This window comes from Diadema setosum, chromosome 12 (genome assembly GCF_964275005.1).
Source record: "Diadema setosum chromosome 12, eeDiaSeto1, whole genome shotgun sequence".
Taxonomy (NCBI): Eukaryota; Metazoa; Echinodermata; class Echinoidea; order Diadematoida; family Diadematidae; genus Diadema; species Diadema setosum.
The window spans coordinates 2,971,272-2,996,383 of record NC_092696.1 but is presented as its reverse complement, the minus strand read 5'-3'; the positions used below and the strand labels follow the sequence as shown (position 1 = coordinate 2,996,383).

The 25,112-nt window shown below is 39.0% G+C and overlaps 1 protein-coding gene across 1 annotated transcript in view; it reads right to left on the bottom strand.

Annotated features, from left to right (window-relative positions):
• The window catches only part of LOC140236292 (uncharacterized), a 98,251-nt gene that overhangs the window by 41,186 nt on the left and 31,953 nt on the right, over positions 1-25,112 (bottom strand). The window contains exon 9 of the mRNA XM_072316246.1: positions 6,041-6,223. Within this exon, the coding sequence (XP_072172347.1) occupies positions 6,041-6,223 (183 nt within the window). The remainder of the gene's footprint in view (positions 1-6,040; positions 6,224-25,112) is intronic.

The following is a 25,112-nucleotide window of genomic DNA, read 5'->3' as shown; positions in this document are numbered from 1 at the left end:
TTATTTTTTTCTTCAATGTGCTTAGTGATTCTTCCAGTCCGAAGATTTAGTGCATCATGTGGCCACAACTTATCTGGCCGTTGAGTGCTTTATTCCGAGTGTGTCGGCCAGTTCTAGGAAGTCAAGGTTATGATTATCAAATGTTTCTATAATTCTTTTTCTGTCTTCTTGAGAAATACGTCTGTATCTAATTTGTGCTGTCATGACTGTAAGAAGATGAAGTTAGTATTGGTACATGTAGGCCTAAAATGACATGTATGAAAGAAAAGGGGCGTTATAGAACAACAAACCCGAGTTATGTATGGTAAAAAATATGATACTTTTACTGCTTAACAGTGCGTGGATGAAACAAAAAGTCACATAGAAATACGCGTTTAAATGTTATCACCTTTTCAAAAGAGAAATAACATGACGTTAATTTGAATGAACATGTTAGGAATTTGACTGCCCATACGCGAAATTGAATGACTGAAATACCCCTTTCGGCCAGTGTTGGCGAATTTGAATGACTGAAGAGCACGTGCCAATTTGAATGCTCGTTTTACGAATTCGAATGGCACATGTGCAAATTTCATTGATCGAAATGCTAAATTGAACGACCAACTTGCAATTTTGAATGACAGAATGGGCAGTGACGAGCATTTTCGCTAAATTGAATGAACCTTTTATCAAATGGACTGACAAAAGTGCGAAATTGGCCGGGAAAACCTATATTATTGTTAGTATTATATATAAAGATTATTGTCAGTATAATTATTCTCATATTTCATATGACGAACAGAATAAGTACTCCAGCAAAAGACCACTGTTCCAATACTTGTCCTACTACATGTATTACGACGTAAAACCTCTGCTTTACATAATGGTGTCATGATGGTGTCGAAAAACATATATTATCACCTAGCTGTTTGACTTGCACGGCACTACACTAAACCTATACCCTACTCACTTGTATTCGACTCAGGTTCTTGTTATACTGTGTACGGAAAATACATGTATACGAATGCTAACGTTTATTGTGCACACCCGGATTGATAGGTGGATTGTAGATACAGGGGGTCGAGATCATTAATTTGTCTATCGGAGATCTCGTCTACTGGATCACTAGTCAAGTTAAAACCGTTGAATCGTAACGGAATGAGGTTGATTTACTAAGGAACGCATTGAGATACTTAACAAGTGTGACGTGCGCTACACAAAAACTAGTTATGACTATTAGTACTACAAAGGGATAACTACCCTACAAGCAAACCCATACATCGCAAGTAATTCATAATGATGATTTCGTAATCAACTATTTTTTTATCAAAAGAAGAATGCCTACTATGCTTCCAACAGCAAGTAGTCAAAGATGACATACCCGAAAGGATGATGCTGAGACGGCAGCTGCTGAGAGGAAATCATCGGTCAAGTAGGGGCACCACAGAGTGAACTTCCCAAGTCTTGGCAAGGCACACATCCACTGGACCAGGTCTCCTCTAAGCGTTGACTGATATCGAGTTTTGTCATGAGTTTGAGATTTAGAAGAGAAAATGTCTCTATCAAAATCAAACTCGAGATCTCGAATCTGTGGGAAAAGAAAAACAACAAAATAGTGCCGAAGTAAAAAAAAAAAAGAAAAAAGAAATCAAATCCTGTGAAGCACTGAACATTCTTGTAAGTGCGAAAGACCAATTATGTTAACGAAAAAACCTGGGACACGCTTAAATTATGTACGTAGGTCTATATTTCAGCCATGTCAGCTATAGACAGAACATCATTGATATACCGAAATCTATTCTCTCTCTCTCTCTCTCCCTCTCTCTCTCTCTCTCTCTCTCTCTCTCTCTCTCTCATATTCCACGATACCAGTGCAGTATGAGGGGAGTATAGATGTGCATAAAGTCTCAAACAGCGTCGCCAAATTTAATGGTACAATCGACTATGGCTTGTGATTTTAGATAAGTATTGCCATTGTGTCTCTTCTATCGATTTGGTGGCCAGTGAAGTTATGGACTTTTCCAATCAATGATTAGATATTGAATCTAACAACAAGCAGCCGTATAAAATCAGATGAAGTAGTATCACGAACTGGTCAGTAGATCCAGTGTCTGGATTATTTGAGCTGTTAGAATTATTTTCGCTATTCCCAGTCCGCAGTCGATCTCCTCAAACTCTCTGATCGACTGATCTGTTTAACGTCGGATTCTCATGCTTGTGGTCGGAGTTTAATCACCAAACATTGTGACTTATATACAGGGATTCATATGACAGCCGAACCAGTATAACTTCGTCAGCTTTTAGGGTCAACAAAGATCTTCCATAAATCACGTGATAGTAGTTATTCGTGGATGGAGAAGGTGAAAGACTGTATCCCCCTAACAGACTATGAGTTCGGAAGACACGGATTTTGCGTCGTCACTCCGACGCACAGTGGGCCAGAATGAGCTTGAAATTATATTCCGTGATTTTTTTTTGCCCCCCCCCCCCAAAAAAAAAAAAAATGGTATATGGGGGTATAGGGGGCATAGAACCGATTGAACGTAATTACAAACTTCTGTTATGTCTCTGTCATGCTGATTTCCTGTTGGCTACCAAATAATTTGTCTGTGAATGCTGAATTAATTAATGCAATTCATCGGCTGTTATTCTTTTTTTCTTTGAAGGTTAATGTGAAGGGTTTCATTTATGTTTTTTTTCACATTCACTGACACAGTTTGACATGCTACAAAAAAAAATAAATAAAGGATGCTATAAACATTCCGGTTTCGTTAAAAGAATTGATTTCATTTTGAAAGTTCCACATTAAACAAGTACAGCAAGATAATACTGTTGTCCGTGTAAATTATTGAGAATATAAGTTCATGATGTACGCTGTAATATAGGGCAAATTTCTCCACTCTTTTCTAGTAGAACATGTATAATGCGTGATATAAAATGAAACTTCGATATCGTTTTTATCGCTCCACTTCGTAACCGTAGGTCTATGCCACGTCAAACCCTGAAACCATTTTGTTTAGTTATACAGAAAAGATAATAGATTAGGAAAACGGTAACCAGAAAAGAAAGGTTATGATATAGCAAATAAGAAGGAGTCTGTAGTGTATGAAAGTTTGCATGAAAAAGATATAATTTACTAAAATGTTTATCAATAAAAAAAAAATCGGAATCTCTTCCATGTGAAATTATACCCCCGTTCCACAGGTTGTTTTTTTTTTTCTCATCTCATCTCATCTAAGTAGTCGGGACTTGCAAAGCTCTCTTTTGTTTGTTTGTTTCCGGCAACCCAATAAAGTGTATCGGATCATAGTCTGATGAACCGGACTTGGATGGTCGCCTATCAGGTCAGGGTCAGACATGCCAGTCATGATCCGATAATTCAAGATCCTCCGAGGAGGATCACGCGAGCAATTTCTGTCACTGACCTGATAGTCCACCAACACAAATCGGATTCATCAGACTGCGACCCGATACACTTCGATGGGCGGCCGGAATCAACTGACTTTGTTTTCAACAAATGACCGATGAGAATAACAAAATCTTTCTGGAATGGGTGTATTACTTTTTACCTGCATAATATATGAAGAGTAGGATCGAAGTTGTTAAGTATCCATACAATACGTATCGCAGAAGGAATAAGCTTGTATAGCTATACGAAGGAGGTAACAGGGCGAAACTAATACCTCCTTGGTTATATTTACAATCGTCTATACACTTTCACTTTTGTAATGGGGGTCTTTTAGGAGCCGAAAGTAGCCTATATTCTATAACTGGATACTGCACTACAAAATTGAAAAAAAAAAGATACTCTTTGGATTGTGCCTGCAAATGATAGAGCAGCAATCACAGCATGATGGAAGCCTCGGGATGCTAACCTTATTGAAAGAGTCGTAATGGCGCTCTGCTTGTAAACAAACCAGAGCCTTACAAACGACTGTTATTTGGAGCGCGCTGGTCGCAATTTGGTCCCGCATTTGGCCCAGTTTGCGTAACCACATGTTTACAGTAATAAAAGGCCTGGCTCGGCACTGTAAGCGGGCCGAGTCCAGCATTTGAGGCCAGGCTCGGCCGCGGTTCGGCCCGGCCATGCACTGTAAACGGCTTCTTAATGTCGGTATGTTGTATTTTGCTACTTCAGGTAGGAAACTGCTCACCTTTACTGTACATACCTGTGTCAAATATTCTACTGAAATATTCTTCAAAGTATTGTCTTTGAACAGGACATGCCAAAAAAAAAAAAATCCAAAGTGCCTAAAATAACTTTTGCGTACTTCGGTATTTCCCTGACCCACAGTGTAAGGCCACGTCGCCGTAGATATTTTCTTGCGAGCACTCTACCGATTGCTGTTCTTCTCGGATCATCTTCAAACTGGGATGACGGTGTATTATGGTAAAAATAGTTTAAGCTTATCGTGTTTGATGATGGAACCCTCGCTTGTTCCGTCTCTAAACACACACACACACACACACACACACACACAAATACATTTTCCAGAGTGAGGGTCCGCTTGTGTGCACTTCATTGGTCATGTTTCTAGACTGATTTTTTTTTTTGTCTCAACATTTGGTATGTAAATATATCGTCGTCATATCTAGACACCTATTCCTATTTGTTATGCTGCCCCTATTGTTCCACTTTTTACAGAATCCAAGGTCACCATCAGGTCAAAATTGGCCAAAAAAGAAATAAATGTAGGATACAACAGTTTGTGGTGACGGCGTTCTCAGTGTTCCGACTTGGTTGCCATGTCTTGATATGCTCTGTCAGCCACATTTGTTGTTGTATTCTATTCAAACTTGCTATGGAGGTGTAAAGAGGGCCGTTCCAGATAGCATGAGAACATAAGTTTTTCATTGACAGCGCCCTTATTGTTCCGACTTTTATAGCCAGTATAACTCTTGATTGTTCTACACCCCGTTTAGGGCAATCAATCCCTGGACGATTACCCCAGACATTTCCTCTGAACCTAACCTTATCCTAAACCTTGAACCTAATCCTAACCCTAATCCAAACTCTAACTCTGAACCTAACCTTAATCCTAATCTTTACTCTAGCCTTACCACTAACCAGTCTTTAGTCTGGGGGGGGGGGGGAGAAGGAGGGGAGGAGGGATAATTGTCCGCGGAAGGTAATTACCTCGACACTTCTATACTAGTCTCATTTTTCGTCGGATGGGATTGAGACTTGCTAAGGAGTTGTATAGGTGGTCATCCTGCGTAGAGAAAATATCAGTGTGTGGTGACGGCGCGGCACGGCGTCTTCTACTGTGTTGCGATTTGGATGCCATGGCACATTTATTGAATGTGTTCTTTCATCCACATTTTTGTCTGATGTTATTCAAAGCTGTTTTGGAGGTTTATGAGGGATTATAGGTTACAAAACTTTTCATTTACCAATGTTTACATCGCCTTCATTGTTCCTACTTTTACAGGTACATATGTCATATTTCTTGTGTGTTCCATACTAGCCTCATTTCTCATCAAATTTCATCGTATCCTGCTACAGTTGCCATATTTTCCACAATATATACTGCATTGTGGTCTATAAAGTAATCCAGAAAGGATACGGGGCGGGTTAGGGGGTACATGTTCTCTAACAAGTTCCCCGTCTGGGCATTCCACTTTCATGTTGTTGTTGGGGGGGGGGGGGTTTCGCTTGTTCAATGTCACCACTACAACATTATCATAACAGAGGCTTACAAATGGCGCCGAAAAATTAAACGAAAAATATTTGCCTCCCGAAAGGCTAGATGGCTTTTTTTTTATTTTGGTTTTTTGTTTTATATTTTCCGACATCACTGATTTCATTCACTTTGCAATAAACCAACTGCAACACTGAGGTGTAATTTCTTTCAAACACTGAAGGGTTTACGGACGGAGTACACTTGAGTTGCAAAAAGTTGCATCACAATGAAGTCGATCTGCTAGAAAAAAGAATGCATTATATATATATACTGTACATATAATTCACGAGAAACTCATATTTTATGGTTAATTAGGTTTAAAAGTAAGGGCTTCTCCGGTCCCAACTGCAAATGACGTATCGCGAAAGATTACATACCTGACAGGATGATGCTGAGGCAACGGCTGTTGAGAGGAAACCATCGGGCAAGTACAAACACGACAGAGTGAAGTGAAAAAGTCTTGGCATAGTACACACCCATCGGGCCAAGTCATCTCCTCCTGAGGACTGATGTTTTAAATCCTCATGTTCTTCGCTGAGATGCAACTCCAGATATGCAACCTGCATGGGGAAGCCACAAACAAGAGAATAACAAAGAAAATGGAATTAATCTGGCTAGATTGCACTACGAAGACATCTGGAGAAGCCTAGTGTTATTGTAATGTAAAAGCCTGTAACATGCCGTGAACATGTTCGTGTACTTTAAGCCACATTTAAGCATAAGTATTTAAAGCACTGAGATATCACAGACAGATTACAGATGTGTTCCAGACAGAAGAACGCGGGAGGATGCAATCTTCGTTTGGCAGAGAGAGCTATATATCAAATAGAGAAACGTATGCATATTTGATTGACTAAAACACAGAAGGCGTTTGATGAGGTTAAGTATCAGACCTAATATGAAGGCACTCAATGAGCTAGACGTTGATTATGCAGGTAATTGCTGAAATTGCTGGAAAGCGGTATACTGGAAACATCATGATGGAGAAGTTGCTGATGAAGCGAAGTGTGCCGCAAAACGTGCTTCAAAGCGTGCGTCTGGTTTCCAGATCCTTTGCTGACAGTACTCCTTTTACAAATTGGCGCCCTCTGAGGGGTGTGGGGGGGGGGTTGGGGAGGGAGCGAAGTCGCTGCTTTGCTGAACTATTGCCCTACTACACATATTGTAGGGACTATGAATGGATCCGAGGTCTTTCTTTGATCCCATTATCACCACCTCCACCCGATTATGAGCATCATAATGAGTACATTCAGGTGTAATGATAATGACGATTGTGACATCGTGCGTCGACAGTGACAAAAGGACTATTTTCCGCATTCAGTGCCATTGCGGTCTTATTTTGCAGAGGTGCCTTTTCAGACTCAACTGCCTTTGAATAAAGACCGAGGAAAGGGAGCAGCAAACTCGAAAACATCACAGTTTTCATATCAAAAATTTGAAAATCACTGGAGTGGACACTTGTGGACAAGCATGAAGATAGGACTTCATAATACATATATATGTCATTTACGGTTGCTGTCCATGATTACTCTGGAACAATGTGCGAAAAATGGGAAAAATGAGATTACAAATCACAACCAACCTGCCAAAATAGATGCTTTCTCTTATAAAGTATGAGCATTTCACAAATGAAATTACTTGAGCGATAATTTTCCAATGTACACTATAATAATTGCACATGCATTTTCCTTGATTTAACCCTAACTAGGCCGGGCTATTTAGGTAGTTGATAGAGCCGGGGGGGGGGGGCGCGTATTTTTTATTTACACGCAAGCCTGTGGCTTTTCGCAATTTAATTCAATGAAACCGCTTGTGATGCGTCTATGCTTACTCCGCTCAGGTTGCGAAGAGTTCTGTTATACTTGTACAGTGCCTCCGCTCGCGCCGATTCGATTCGTACTCGTGCATCAGTGAGTGTGTGAAAGTTTTGCTTGCCGCGGTAGACCTGCATCCAACAAGTCCATGTACGTACATTGTACTATGTAAACGAATGAGAGTGCGAAAAACAAGACAATACAAAACAAAAAATTTGAAAGTTATGGAATAGGCTGGTACATGTGCATGTGCATGTACATGTATCCAGAGAGTTCTGAAATAACATGATCGCATAATCTAATGACACCTGAATGGAATGAAATACATTGGAAAATCATGCTTGCCATTTTTCTCATTTTAAAATTAATACATTGTATCAAAAGTAATGTATTTGTCTTTCAGACCCCCCTCACTCTCTTATTTCCAAAACGTCTCGCTTCTCCCGTCTCTCCATACATCATAGTATTTGTTCCAAATACAAGCTCTCTCCTATCTCTCTTGACTCCCTCTCATATCACATGATTTCTGTTTCTAAGACCCCTTCTATATATAAATATACATTGTATGTACATGTATTAATGTTATTTCTCAGACCCCAACCCCCCTCTGTTATATCTGTTGCTATAATAAAGGCCCTACATCTATCTTCATACTGATGGTATATTATTTTGTTTCTCAAACCTGCCCCGCTCTTTTCTTCATACTAGTTTCAAAGACTCACTCTGCATATTCATTTTTCCGACCTCTCTCGACCCCTTCCTTTTTCAAATTCATGACTCGTGTATTCCTTGCTCGATCACTGCTTGAATTAGCCTATATATGTCATACAATTTATTTGTTTTTCATACTCTCTCTGTCCCTCCCCCTTCTCTCTTTCTGATTCTTAAACTTTACAATGTTTGTTTACAAGACCACTTATTACTCTCTACATTGATCAGTTTGTCTAGAAACATGTACAGTCACATAAGGAAAATTACACCACTTAGATGTATAATTGCATGAAGTCATCATGCACTTTATTCACTTCTTTATATTTGTCATGCACCAACAGAACACCCGTCAGCACCGACATAACATCTGTCATACACCGACAAAACATTCTTGGATCAGCACCGAATGACTGCAACTGTTCACGCCATGTTTGCCAACTCCAACTCTCATGTCCCGAATGGACACTTTTATTCCACCCCACCCTGGTTTCACCAAGGCACATCACGGTTCTCCGTCACACCTCCCCCCAACAAGAGGAAAGTTATGAATGTAACTTTTCGACTATAAACACCTTCGTTGTAAGGCTTACTTTACTTATAATCACTGATTTTGAGCCATATCAGAATCAGTTAACTCCGGCATCAATTGTCCACTTTTAGAACAATATATGAAACTTGACAAGCCCCCTACAAAACATGTAAATACACAAATCAACAGTCTACAGTAATACACATGTGAAACTGTTTTCAACGGGTGCACATACGAGTGCACATAATCTGGAAAGATTACACCAAATGTAATCAATCATTTCTCCAGTAGTATCAAGATTTTGACTGAGACTGTATTTTCTGGTAGTCTCGACTGTAATTACATGTATATCCTAACATATTTGATCAATAACCTTACATAACTTCAGGCATGAATAATATATTTTTGTAACACATACACTGCATCTTTAAATGTGAAAACCAAACATACACTTTCTTCCTGAAGTTGTTCTGACTGTTGCAAAGATATGTCTGTTTTTCCAACACAAACTTTCACTGGAGTTTCACTGAATGTGGTAACAGCACACATTTCTTGATTATAACAAAATCGTATTTAAACACGTCAACACACGTGTACATCTACTCAATGTACTTGCTAATACATCTTATACTTATGTCAACTCTGCGTCATATGTTAGCCAAAACAACAACAAACTTTTGAACATCGGACATTTCTTTTTGTCCCTTCACACATATGTACTGTCACGCGATAAGATGTTGTAATATATGTGCAAACTCTGGAAAATATCGAGATCATACTCGACACACAGATGTGACGCTGTCACTCTGTAACGAAATACATTGTACATATACAGGTTATTAATTTACCAAAAGTGACATTATAACATCTTGGCTTCTTTATGCCTCACTGTCACTCAACACTTTTTCATTTATACAAAACAACACAAATTCTTGTGTTTTAACACAAATCGGTTGATATAAAACTCAAAATTTGATCAACAGTTTTCCTGTGACTGGCCGGTTGTGTTTTGCTATACTGTTTTTGCATTTGCTAGCATTAACTCTGTAACGTATCGGTATACATACAATATGAATCCTTTGACTCTTTGGTACATTGAATGAAATCACAATACATGTAGAAGTGTGCAACTGAAGCACAACTTTCACTGTAATTTTACACACCACAGATATTGTATCCTGGCGCTTCCTGTAATGTTGGGTTTTCAAAATATCATATAATGCTTGGCGAGTAACACATCAAAAAAACTTTTCAAGCGATGTCTCCTTATAAAGACAGAATATTGTGTACTAGTACTTTCTCATACTTCCTAGCATCACTCACATATACTGTTTTCGCTTAAAACAAACATGATTAACATAAATACAATTTCTTCCTTCACAGATCCTTGGGAAAGGAAGAAAACTGAACGAAAATACATAAACACATGTATACTTTGTCATATACAAAAAAAAAAAATCAACATCAGCTTCTTATCTGTTTTGAGTCTTGTTTGAAATGTTCAGCTTGATGTAGGTTTCACTGTAGATTTGATATAATTATCGTTCGGCAACATTATCAGCGAGCGCACAGTTTCAAACTCGCGACAAAGCGTCTGCTAATTTGTTGTCCTTTCCTGCTATGTGCACAATTCTCAGTGGGTACGGTTGGAGAATCAAACTCCAACGGAAGAGACGCTGATTCTTGTGCTTGAAGCGTTCTAAGAATGTCAATGGGTTATGGTCAGTGTACACCACGATGTCTCTTCCACCGTCCAAATACGCTTCGAAATGTTGCACGGCTAGGACGACACTGAGGCATTCCTTCTCCACAGTTGAATACTTTTGCTGATGGCGATTCAGTTTTTTGGAGAAGAAGCACACGGGTTTGCTGTGTCCGTTGTCGTCATCCTGAAGTAGCACGGCTCCTACTCCTCGGTCACTAGCATCCGTAGCTAGCTGGAAGCTCCTCTCGAAGTTTGGTGCGATGAGCACGGGATCGTTCATGAGGACGGCCTTCAGCTTCTGGAACGCATCCTGGCAGCTCGCCGACCACTGGAACGTTGTACCCTTTTTCAACAGGTCCGTCAAGGGCACCACCAGGTGACTGAAGTTGGGGACGAATCTCCGGTAGAATCCGCACATTCCCAAAAAGCGCTGAAGCTCCCGTTTCGATGACGGCACTGGGAAGTCCACGATGGCTCGGACCTTAGCATCTCGTGGTGCGACGCTACCTCGGCCTACTTTGTGACCTAGGTAAGTCACACAAGCTTTCCCGAACTCGCATTTGGCCAGATTCTTAGCAGGATGAATCCGATATGGATGCTGCTTTATGGGCGCATTTTTACCAACATCTACTGTATGAACAGTATCTTTCGCACAGCCCAATCTATCACTGCAAACCTCCGGAAATTCCTGGAAGATGTCGACAACATCTTGCCTCTCCGAATCAGACATATGACTGAGCAGTAACTCTGGATTTTCTAGTGCCTTTGAGTTCTCTACTCGCGGAATCATTCCTGACTTGAAACTCACACTCTGAGAATCTGGAGCATCAGGTTCAAACTCGTCTGCACTTTTCTCAGCACTGTGTAGGACACTCTCACTCACAACTGCACCTACGTCTTCTACCATCACACGGCTAAATAACTCCTCAAAAGCCGAAATAAGAATCAACGGCGCAGGTCTAATGGCATGTTGTGGTTTTCCTACCACTTGACATTTATGACACGTTCGACAAAATTCAGACACATCCTTTCTCATCTTGGGCCAGAAGAAATGAGTTCTGATTCTACACAAAGTCTTCTTGACACCCATGTGTCCGGCCATTGGAATTTCATGTGCAAGACGTAGAATTTCCTTTCGATACGGCGGAGGAACAACTATCTGGTCGACAACCGTCCAGTCCTCATCTGCGGGACGATCTGGGGGACGCCATTTCCTCATCAAAACACCAGACTTTACATAGAAACATTCTGGCACTCCCTTCGCCTCATCTACAGTCAATGCACCCTCTCTCAACTTCAACAACTCCTCATCTTCCATCTGTGCTTTGATTAAAGCTGGCTGACTGAACACACCTTCTTCCCAACTTTGTTCTCTTTCATCTTCACTAGTCACCTTTCCAAAGAATGTGTCACCAAGAGAAATTTCACTTTCAGACTCCTTTCTCTCACGCTCTGTTTCACTTGCTCGAAACCTTGTGATAGCACATGTTGGAAATACTTCTGGAAATTCATCGACAAGTTTTTCAGTTTCCTGCTCGTACACTGGGACTTCGGAAACAACCGGAAGGACACTCACTCGACCTCCTGCAAGGTCATTACCAAGCAAAAAGGAAACTCCATCCATAGGGAGAAATGGAACAATTCCCACAATCACTTCCCCTGAAATCAGTCCACTATCCAAATTCACTCGGAAAAGAGGGACCGCCCGAGTTCCTCCATTGACATCATGTATCAGTACCTTTCTACCCGTGTTACAGTCTATGGGCATACTCTTCACATCTCCTACCATGAGGGACTGTGTAGCTCCAGTATCACGAAGGATGACTACCGGTACTCTAACTTCAGCAATGGTTACTGTACCCTTGGAAATGAAGTCCTTGTACTTTTCATCCACACGACCACTTGAACATGTATCTGTCATTTTTGAGACACTGCTTTTCACAACATTTGGATGACGCTGTTCATCACTTACACTTGACTTAACAAAACCATTGGTGGCTGTCTGGTTCTGTTTCTCTTTTGTTTCAGCATCTGAACTGTTCTGTGTACGTGTGTCTGCATGGACTAAACCATGTGTTGCTCTTTGCTTTTGGTTTTCATTTTGTTCACGCAATCGCCTACACTCAGACTTAACGTGACCTGTTTTCCCACAGAAAAAGCATCTCACTTCTTTATATTGAGGCCGTGGCGATTTTGGTCGCTCTTTCTGTGATTCAGTCTTTACTTTATCCCTGCGTTCACTATGACTACTGTGCCACTTTTGAGTGTCAGGATTTCTCAACTGATCAAATTTCCTTTTTCCCTCAGGACTTTTTGTTTTCACTTTATGTGTCAACTCATACTGGTCAGCTGTGACTGCTGCACTCTTTACATCATGTACTCTTCGATCTTCCAAATATGTTCTCAGATCTGGAGGTGTCGATTTCTTGAACTCCTCCATCAACACTATCTCTCTCAAATTGTCATAAGTGAGATCTACTTTCATTGATCGAACCCATCGATCAAACATAATTTCTTTTTCTCTCTGAAACTCTACGTAGGTCTGTCTCGAACCTCTCCTATATCCTCGAAACTTTTGCCTGTAGGCTTCTGGGACTAACTGATAGGCAAGAAGGACTGCTTCCTTAATTGTGTCATAGTTATTAGCCTCCTCATCCGAGAGAGCAGACACTACTGAATGTGCCTTGCCTGTGAACTTTTGTTGTACTATCATAGACCAATATTTCTTCTCCCACTCTAAATTCCTGGCTATTCTCTCAAAGGAGAAAAAGAAAGAGTCTACATCCTCTTCATCAAAGCGGGGGACTGTGTTCGCCATTTTTGCAATGTCAGGCGTCTTTGGTCTCGACATAGTAACATTAGGCCTATCCCCTGGGACGCTACTGGCCTGTACCTGAGTCAACTCAATTTGACGTTGCATTAACTCTTGTTCGAGTCTCAGATTTTCTGCCTTCATTTTTTCTCTTTCTAACTCCAATCTAGCCAGTTCTAGTTGTGTGGAATCTACCCTCATATCACTAGGTCTAGTAATACATGTAGTACTTTGAGCAGTTTTTCTACCTGCACTCTCAATCTCATCTGTACTCTCACTCTGGTCTGTGTTTTCATTTTCTACACCACCCAGTTCAAGCTTCTCCACCAGAACTGCAAAGATTTCTTTCTTTCGACTACACTCTCTGATATCAGCATCTACATGAGTTGCAACCTCAATTAATTGGGCTTTCACTAACCCTCTCAATCTACCAAGAGTGACGTCTTTCACAAACTCTGCAGCATCGAACTTGGCTGCCATGATTATTCACATCTAGCTTTCCGACTAGATTTCAAGACTACGTCGCTAACGCAACTTCCTACAGTACACTCCACTGCGTACCGAACTACGAGAATAGTCTAAGCAATTCAGACCGAACAAACGCTCGTATATCTCGAGGCCAATTTCCTCGTAAAGCCACATCTAACGATGCTAATCCAAATAACCAGAAAGTGACACACTAATCTGATAGAATGACATAACGGAAACGGTAATACGTACCCTTCCTTTCCAGCAATCAATGCTGCAACCCTGGAATTCAGCTAGCGAGAAGACCAGTACAAGTGCGCAAAACATACTCATCGCATCGCTTCGCGAATCGCACTTCCATTCACAACCACTGCTAACGCAGCCCCATTACACATACCGTGCAATGTCACGCAGTATACAATACCGCTACTACGAACGAACGACACTGTTACATTCGCTACCCTGTGTACACATCTCACATGAGTGCGAACACTACACATATATGTACCTCCAACGGGCATCAATCATTACAACGATGTACCGAACACCGAAATACTACCAAAAGACGGCTTGTTTGTATGTTCATTTCCCGGACATGTTCCCCACATGTCATGCACCAACAGAACACCCGTCAGCACCGACATAACATCTGTCATACACCGACAAAACATTCTTGGATCAGCACCGAATGACTGCAACTGTTCACGCCATGTTTGCCAACTCCAACTCTCATGTCCCGAATGGACACTTTTATTCCACCCCACCCTGGTTTCACCAAGGCACATCACGGTTCTCCGTCACAATATTCAAGCACTTTTTTTCATGAAGGTACAGATATAATCTGATCCTCAAATATCCAAGAAGTATTGTAATACAAACTAGAAGTATCACCTAATGTGATTAATATATACCCCCAACTAGACACTGAGGCAGTTAGCTCACCTCAACTAGCAATGATTACTTTGTATGCTTTTCCTGGAAAAAAATGCCATGACAATGTATTATTGAATAAAATTAACAGTACAGTAATGTGTTATTTTGCTTACTCACAATAATGTGCCATATCTCAGGTCATGTGCTCAAAACCTGAGTGAGTAAAGTAAATAAATCAGCAATTTCTATGATTTTCATGAAAATAATGTTACCATGGCAACACAATGTTTGACATTAAGAAAAAAATGAAGTTTGCAAAACTATAGCTGTCACATGTGCCAAATTTCAAGTCAGATGCTCAAAAGCTGAGGGAGTTAGGTGAATTCACAATATCATTATATGATTTTCTTTCAAAATATGCTGTCACCATGTTAGAGCTCATTAATGTCAACAATAATCGACCGCTAATGTCATAACAACCTCTAATGTGGTTGTCGCATCTTCAAGCTATATGCTAATTTGACGACAGTCTTCTGAATTTACACTCCCAATACATGTGCCATAATTCAGTCAGATCATTTGATTTTCTTTATTCCGAGTGGTTCCCAATCGATGTGTTCTCTTAGCCTATTCTTTGATCTGTACACGTATATCTCAGTTTTATATTCGGATGTACACACTGCATGTTCCATTGTCTCGTAAACAAAAAGAAATGACTGTACTTCATTTTTATGATATCATGATCGATGCAGAACATTCTTCATAAATTCATTTGAATTTGGATCGTGCAATATCATAACAACCGAATGTCATAACACGTCGACGACAAAATGTCGTAATGACCACTAATGTCATAACATGTCGACGACAACATGTCAAAATCGGATTAACAACAAATGTCATAACACGTCGACGACTAATGTCAAAATTCCCATTTTTGCTGCAAATGTCACAACACGTCGACCACAAATTTCAACATTTCAAAATTTTATACTGCAAATGTCTTAACGCGTCACAGGGGAGAATCCAGGAATTCCGTAAAGGGGAGGCGCCTTTACAAAAGTAACCCCTCCTTCATTTTCTTTCTCTTTTTTTTTCTTTTAAACAAAAGAAATTAAACGAAAAAAAAAAATAAGGGGGACGGGGTTGCGCCAGCCTTTTATTTTGAAAGGTGTCTCCCCTTTATACGGAATTCCTGGATCCGCCCCTGAAATGCAAGCAATGAGTTTTGACAATTGTGGATGATGCAATCGCGAATCGAGAGGGAGCGCTCCCCCTCTGGTGCCCCTTATATTCTTGTTAAAACAACAGAAGTAAAAACAAAAACAAAAAATGGGGGCGGGGGAGGGGGGGGTGCGCCAGCTTGTACTTTTGTAGAGGGGCGGCGCGGCGCCCCCCTCCGTCTCTTATATTTTTGTTATAACAAAAAGAAATAAAATGAAATAAAATGAAGCTGGTTGCGCCAGCTTTTGATTTTGTATAAGGCGCCTCCCCTTTATGGAATTCCAGGATCTTCCCCTGTGACACGTTATGACATTTGCAGTAAATTTGGAAATTTTGATATTTCTGGTCGAGGTGTTATGACATTTGTGGTTAATCCGATTTTGACATTTGAGGTTAACGCAATCGCGGATCGAGAGGGGGCGCTTCCCTCTCTTGTGCCCCCTCTCTATATTTGTTAAAACAACAGAAATAAAAAGAAGAAAAGGGGGGGTTCACGCCAGTCTTTGATTTTGTAAAGGCGGCACGCCGCCTTTACGGAATTCCTGGATCCTCCCCTATGACGCGTTATGACATTTGCAGTAAATTTGAAAAATTTGACATTTGTGGTCGACGAGTTATGACATTTTTTTATTAATTCGATTTTAAATTAGTGTTATGGCCATTATGACATTTGTCGTCGACGTGTTATGATGATATTATAGTGGTTGTTATGACATTACACGATCCAGATTCAAATGAATTTATTAAGAATTTTCTGCATCGATCATGATATTACAAAAATGAAATACAGTCATTTCTTTTTGTTTACAAGAGAATGAAACATGCAGTGTGTACATACGAATCTAGTCTTGAAGTTATTAAATGTGGCGTCCCTCAGGGTAGTATAGGACCTTTACTTTTCATCATATTACATAAATGATTTTTGTAGATCATCCGACATACTTTCTTTTATACGTTTTGCCGATGATTCAAATATTTTCTTCTCCCACCAAAATTCAATCACTCTACTGTTAATTCCGAATTAAAAAAAGTAACTCAATGGATAAGAGCCAACAAATTATTACTGAATCTTCAGAAAACTAACTATATGTTATTCAGCAAGTCTATAGAAGTTTTACCCACAGATATCATCTTTGATGACGTTCACTTAGAGCGTGTATCTCATATAAAGTTTCTCGGTATTACAGTGGACGATAAACTTTCGTGGAAGCCTCATATTATTAATATTAGTAAAATAATTTCGCGTAATATTGGTATTATTGATAGACTTAAATCTCATATCCCGTTGTCTTCTTTGCTGACGTTGTATTTTTCATTAATATTACCTTATTTAAATTATGGAATCTTAGCATAGGGTATAGTGCCCATCAAACTTTATTAGATAGATTATTGTTATTACAAAAAAAGGCACTTCGTATTATTTGTGGCGTTTCTCCACGTTCCCATGCAGATCCATTATTTGTTAGATATAAGATTTAAAAAATCAAAGATTTGTTTTTCTTACATCTGGGTCAGTTTACGTTTAATTATAACACAAATGCACTTTCCAGCATTTTTGATTCAATGTTTCCCCGAAATCAATATTTTCATAATTATCCCACCAGGCGATCAAATGAGTTTCATTTACCCCTTCTGAGAACATTATTGGCTCAAAATACATTTATATACACTGGACCTAGATTTTGGAATTCTTTAAGTTGTAATATAAAAAATTCTTTATCTTTGAATTCGTTTCAGCGTAAGTTAAAATATTTTTTGTTGAACTCATATTAAGATATATATACGATTCATTACTTAGCTGGTCTTTACATCCTATAAGGGTTCATCGTCAATCATTGATTTCATCATTGTGTATTTTTTACATTATCTTATTTGTATACACTTTGCTCGGCTGACTGAGCTGAAACACCTCAATTCCCTCTTACGATCCCGATGTTCAGCGTGTTGGCTTTTCCTTTCATTTCCTTTTTCTTTCTCTCCTTCCTTTCCATTATTCTTTTGTGTTTTATTACTGTCATGGTATACCCTACTGTAAAGTCATGTAATGTCGTTGTGTTTCTATTGTCTTGTCTATTGTCCAGTCTTGTCCTCTCCTGTCTTTGTAAAAAAAAAAAAAAAAAAAAAAAAAAAAAGTTTAATGTATTCACAAGAATCCTTTGAGTGGTTCACAATTTACAAGCATGCTTTTCAGTGAACCTCTCAGTTCTTTCTTTTTTTTTTCCCCCTCCAAACATAACTTTGTATTCTGCCGGTGTGCATGTATAATTTCCTATTTGTTAACCATTATCTACCATGTAAAGTCGAATACATGCCTATGTTATATCTTCTGATTCATTTCGTGTTATGTTTGATGAAAAAGAAAGAAGGAATGAAATAAATGAAATGAAATGAAAATGAAATGAAATGAACATAAAATTGAGATATACGTTTATCGACAGATTAAAGAAAAGAGTATAATGAGAGAACGCGTCGATAGGGAACCACTCGGAATAAAGAAAATCACTGACTGAATTAACGGAGTGTATAAATGCAGAAGACTGTCGTCAAGTAAGCATATAGCTTGAAGATACGGCAGTCACATTAGTGGTTGTTATGACTCTACTGGTCGATTATTGTTGACATTAGTGAGCTCTACACATGGTGACAGCACATTTTGGATGAAAATCTTATGCAATGATATTGTGAATTCACCTAACTCCCTCGGATTTTGAGCATTTGACTTGAAATTTGGCACATGACCACGTGACAGCTATGACATATAGTTGTGCAAACTTCATTTTTTCTTAATGTCAAACATCGTGTTGACATGGTAACAGTATTCTTAATGAAAATCATAGAAATTGCTGATTTACTGACTTTACTCACTCAAGTTTTGAGCACTTGACTTGAGATATGGAACATGTGACTATCTGTGAGCATAGTAACGTATTTTTGTTAATTTCATTCAATGTTGAACAATACATTGTCATAGTATTTTTTTTTTAGAAAAGCATATAATTATACAAAGTGATCATTGCCTGTTGAGCTAACTGCCTCAGTGTTTAGTTTTTGGGATATTAATCACATTGAGTGATAGTTCTAGTTTGTATCACAATATTTCTTGGATATTGGAGGATCCGATTACATCTGTAGTATACCTTCATGAAAAAAAAAAGTGCTTGAACATAAAGAAGTGAATAAAGTGCATAATGACTTCATGCAACAGTGGTGTAATTTTCCTAGATAACATGTGACTGTACATGTTTCTAGACAAACTGATCAATGTAGAGAGTAATAAGTGGTCTTGTAAACAAACATTGTAAAGTTTAAGAATCAGAAAGAGAGAATGGGAGAGACAGAGAGAGTATGAAAAACAAATAAATTGTATGATATATATAGGCTAATTCAAGCAGTGATCGAGGAAGGAATACACGAGTCATGAATTTGAAAAAGGAGGGGGTCCGAGAGAGGTCGGAAAATGAATATGCAGAGTGAGTCTTTGAAACTAGTATGAAGGAAAGAGGGACAGGTTTGAAAACAAAATAATATACCATCAGTATGAAGATAGATTTGGGGGCCTTTAATAGCAACAGAACAGGGGGTTGGGGTCTGAGAAATAAAGTTAATACATGTACATACAATGTATATATAGAGGGGGTCTTAGAAACAGAAATCATGTGATATGAGAGGGAGTCAAGAGAGATAGAGAGAGCTTGTATTTGGAACAAATACTATGATGTATGGAGAGACGGGAGAAGAGAGACGTTTTGGAAAGAAGAGAGTGAGGGGGGTCTGAAAGACAAATACAGTACTTTTGATACAATGTATTAATTTTAAAATGAGAAAAAAGGCAAACATTTTCCAATGTATATATGATGTTTGTTCCATTCAGGTGTCATTAGATTTAAGCGATCATGTTATTTCACAACTCTCTGATACATGTACATGCATATGTACCAGCTGTAGCCTATTCCATAACTTTCAACTACTCTCCCTTCAAGCTTTCCATCCATGCTCTTCTTCTCCACTCCTTTTCCCTTCAATCTTTCCTGTCAATATCTAAATTATCAATCAACGGAGATGGAAAATTAGTGTTACATTATATACTTACATTCTGTTAGATTACTCGTCATGTGTAGGCCTATTGTGTCGTTATGCGTTTCAATATGGGGGGGGGGTGGATTGGCTTCACCTTCAGTCCCCCCCCCCCACATATCAGTAAACGCAAACGTGTATAGGCCTACAATTTACAAAGGCGAAAAATGACCATCTAAATGTAATTCTTTGGGAGTATGCTCAGCGCCCCTACCATCCCTTTAAAAATCACTCCAACCTGTATATATACATATATTAATATAAATGAATATATATATATATATATATATATATATATATATATATATATATATATATAATATTCGGTCAGTGTAGCCCATTATATACACCCCCATCATACACCAATAATTGGTCTTCCATGGAATGTACCCTCATTTGATGAGATATCACAGAATATTCATTGCTTTTTTTTTATCTCTTTCCTTATGATTCTCTCTCTCTCCCCCTCTCCTCCTGGTCAGATTTTTTGTTTTGTATTGTTTTCTTTTTCGCACTCTCACTCGTTTACATACGTACATGTACTTGGATGCGGGTCTACCACGGCGAGCAAAACTTTCACAGCGCGTACACACACTCACTGATGAACGTGTACGAATCGCGAGCGGAGAGTTCAGTGCTCACAGAACTCTTCGCAACCAACAACCCTAGTGGAGTAAGCATAGACGCATCACGAGCGGTTTCATTAAATTAGATTTCGAAAAGCAACAGGCTTGCGTGTAAATAAAAAATACGCGGGGGGGGGGGGGGCCTCCCAGGCCCCCCCCCCCCCTCCAGATCTCGGCCGTCGACTGGGCGATCGCGACGAAAATTGGCGCACACATTGCCTATGATGTAATCTAAAATACCATGAAGTTATTTTTCAAAAAAATCATCATTTATGCTAAATTATGCTAATTTATGCACGATGATGCATTAAAATCAGACTATTTGGTATAAATCACAAATTAAAGCTCAAAACAGGCACATTTTTGTGTAAATATTCTTTTTAGTGTCCTTAGAAAATGTAATTAAAAAAATTGTGATATCAGAAAAAATTCTGAAGTATTTTATTGTTTTTTTGAATTTCTTATGTATTTCTTTGTTTTTTTTTTACTTTATGTTTTTCATTGTTTTTTCGATGAAATTTGTCCGTGACATTGCTCCGAACAAGAAAATATGTTATTCATTGATTTTAATCAATAAAACACCAAAATAATCATGCTTATGAAATTTGCCTGTAAGCACAGTTTGCATTGAAATTGTACACGAATTAACGTTTTGAGCAATTTTGGGTCTGACATGCATGTACATATTTATGCGTAACTTCGGACCCGCACGCCCGGGCGTCGCAAATTAGGTGTCAAAAGATGCGGGAGACTCGAAAGAAAAAAGTCATGAAACGTCGCGGCGATAGCTTTTTGCAATTGCGATACATCGCGCGGAACGTCGAGGGGGGGGGGGGGCCTCGGAGGCCCCTCCCGGCCTAGTTAGGGTTAAAGGGAAGGTAAACCCAAAGAGCAATGTGGATTGAGTGAAAGCAGCAACATTAGTAGAACACATCAGTGAAAGTTTGAGAAAAATCGGACAATCGATTCAAAAGTTATGAATTTTTAAAGTTTTGGTGTTGGAACCGCTGGATGAGGAGACTACTAGAGGATATGACGTATGAGTGGACAACAATACAAAGAAAATATAAAGGATATTCAACAAAAATTCACTTTTCTAGAATTATGAAAGAGCAGTGGACCAACCGCTTTCAGAAAGCAGGGGGAATAATTGCTACCCTTAACATATGTCAATATCAAGTTGATGGAATGTGTAATTTTCATGAAAAATGGATTTTTGTAGTATTTTCTTTATACTTTCTTGATATTGTAGTCCACTCAGACGTCATAACCTCTAGTAGTCTCCTCATCCAGCGGTTCCAACACCAAAACTTTAAAAATTCATAACTTTTGCATCGATTGTCCGATTTTCTTCAAACTTTCACTGATGTGTTCTACTAATGTTGCTGCTTTCACTCAATCCACATTGTTCTTGGGGTTTATCTTCCCTTTAAGGGAGGAACTAAGTTTTGCAGATGTATTCTTTAGATTTCTCAAAGCTCCATCTTGTTTTTTTCAGGCTGGCTGTCGGAGGTGATGATAAGATCATCAAAGCAGGAAAGCATGTTTAAAAATGTTTTGAAACACTTTGGGCAGAAACAGGTGCGTGAATTAATTAATTAGCGATGAACGTCCATGTGTAGTAGGTCCATAATTCAACCGATCCTACTTCTTTTGTCTTTCGATGGTGTTGCTGTTCTGGGAAGGAAATTTGCACAAGCAGTGCTGGAAGCAAGAGTACGGAACGGTGCACTATACAAGTTCGACTTCGTACACAAAGTCAATTCGATTACGTTCGTTTGTTTGTTTGTTTGTTTGTTTGTTTGTTTGTTTGTTTTATTTCCGTCATTAACACACATACAGATATAAAAGACACATCATAGCTAAAGTGAAACATACATACATAGCAAATTAATAGTGTGGCACATCATCGATGTACAAAAAAAAAATAGCATGTAGGATTATAGAAGGATAACGACTGGATAGCCCATAATCAGCTGCACTTTTCTGGTGCCGCTGATCTTCTATGGGGACCAGTTATGAAGAGGTATGTAATTTTGTGTAATTACGTAATGACCGATTCCGTAAAAATCGGCCTATAGCCGGTGGTAGATCGTCCAGTTGCTAATGGGGCATCGCTCGCCGACTGCTCAGTCTCTACGCCGAGAAGATCCCCATATTTCACTTTTTTTTACCTTTTTTTTTTTTTGACCGACGGGAAATCGATAGGGCATCGCTTAGGCATCGCTGGGGTTTTCTAGCCTGCTTGACATCTCCAAACACTACTGGGCGGTGCCATAATGTCAGCGGCGACCGAGCAGGTTACAAATCGGTCCGTCGCCGCTCTGAGTTGTGACCGTAGCATATTAAAGTCACACTTGGAAAGTGACTTATACTTTATTATCACTAATATGATTATTATTATACTTCATACTATTTGTATAATTGAGTAATTACCCTCCGGCACAAAGGATGGAGTCAACTAACTTCCACTGAATAAGTCGATCTTTTGTGGCCAAGTTCGATACCCGTGGCTTGCCTTTTGTTGATCCATGTTTGTACGCGCCTCTTCCACTGCAAGATAAATCGCCTGGTATTTTGCTGTCTATTGAGCCAACTTGAGGGAATCTTCTTTTGGAAAAGTCTTTCGTGTTTAACTCTATACAGCAGTATGAAGCCCTCGCATCGTCTGAATAGGATGCATCCCTGCCTGCAGGACTCTACTTTCTGGCCCGTGGTTACCATGACCACCGGACGCTGTTCACTGCAACGTCGCCCCACCCCTCCTTTCACGAAGAACCAGGGCATAATGGACTGCTTGGAGGGGGAAAAAGAAGGAAAAAGGAAGGGGAAAAGAGGGGAAGAAGGGGGAAGGGAGGGGGAGAAAAAAACACGGATTTCTACAAAATATACTGAAAAATACTTGGTTTTCTGTACATAATCATTCAATTTTGGGACCTTTGACCTTTATAATAGTCAGGTCAACTTGATACTTACAAATACTGACTAGACTTGCACCCTAGAGTGAGAAAAAATGGCAACATATTTCAGGATCCTACTTCAAAGCTTTTAAATCTTAACCTTATATTACTGCATCTTCCACGCAAAAAAACAAGTTTTTGTAGATAACAAATGAACATCTACACACACGTAACTCATGACAATTCAGACAAACACCAAGCCATGTATCGTCCTCGCCCATATAAATACTACACTCTGTCATTAAAATGTTTTTTTAAGTGTATGAGTTTCAAAAATTTTTCTTCTGACCTTTTACATTGTTCAATTTAACCAAGTACTTGACAGGCATATATCTTTAGCAGATGTACCCATGTTTGAGTTTTGCGGACATAGCTCGAAGTTGTGGAAATTCGTTATTGAGAGCAAACAATATTTGACACTAAATTAGAGAAAGTTCATTGACCATCTGACCTTTGACCTAGTTCCTAGAATATTTACCAATATTCAAACTTGAGCAGAATCTTCAGGTGATATGCATGTGGTGTTAATGCGTGGCTATCGTAGCTCTCAATGTGGAAAGTTATTGAGAGTACACCACAATGTGTCCTTGTATTGTTTCAAGTGCTTATTAAGTAAAGTTCACTGACCATTAATTCCATTAATTTGACCTCTGAATTTGTTGGACTTCACTCATATACAACTTGTTTGGCATTTTTCATTTATTTAGCCTACCTAATTTGTGAGTTTGGTGGTCATTGCTCAAATCTGAAAAAAAATATTGATGAGTACACCTCAATAATAACAATAATGATAATAATAATAATAATAATGATTAGACAAATCTGTATAGCGCAGCTACTATGTAAATATACTCTACTGTGCTGTGATGTAACAGAGCTCCTGACATTGTTACTGATTAGACACACACACACAAATAAATAACAAATTAATCAAATGCTTCTGAAAAAGGTAAGTCTTCAACAAAGATTTGAAGACAGCAAGTGATGGGGCCTTCCTCATTTTCTCAGGTAATTCATTCCAAAGTTATGGAGCAGCACAGCTAAAGGCACAATACCTAAAAGTTACTTTTGTTTTAAGTGAGGTTGCTTTAGAAGCAACTTACAACTTCTGTGTACTTCGTAAATTATGTGAATATGAATATGATTTTATTAATATTAATTCTGACAGACAACCAGGTGCTTGACCATGCAGTACTTTACAAATAACAAAATCTTAAATGCAATTATCTGCCTTACTGGCAACCAATGTCACTTCAATACTATGAGTACTGTACCTATGAGGAAAAATTTTTCAACCATCTGACATTTGAACTTGTTCGACTTTGACAACCACATTTTGAACTTGATTGGTATCTTTAGGTCATGCACCTGTGATGAGTTTGGTAGTCAGAGCTAAGCCTAAGATCTGTAGAAAGTTACAGAGTATATATCAATATTATGAATATAGTGCTTAACAGGGCTAGTTCACTGACACATTCACTTTGACCTTTGACCTAGTTAGACATCACTCATATTTGAACTTGACTGGCATGTTTAAGTATGTAGCTGTTGTGTGAGGATTGATGGTAATAGCTCAAAGTTGTGGAAAATTGGAGGAAGATTGTCTGGTATAAGACTTAAAGGTGCAACACTTCTTTCTAGAAAAGGTCTTAT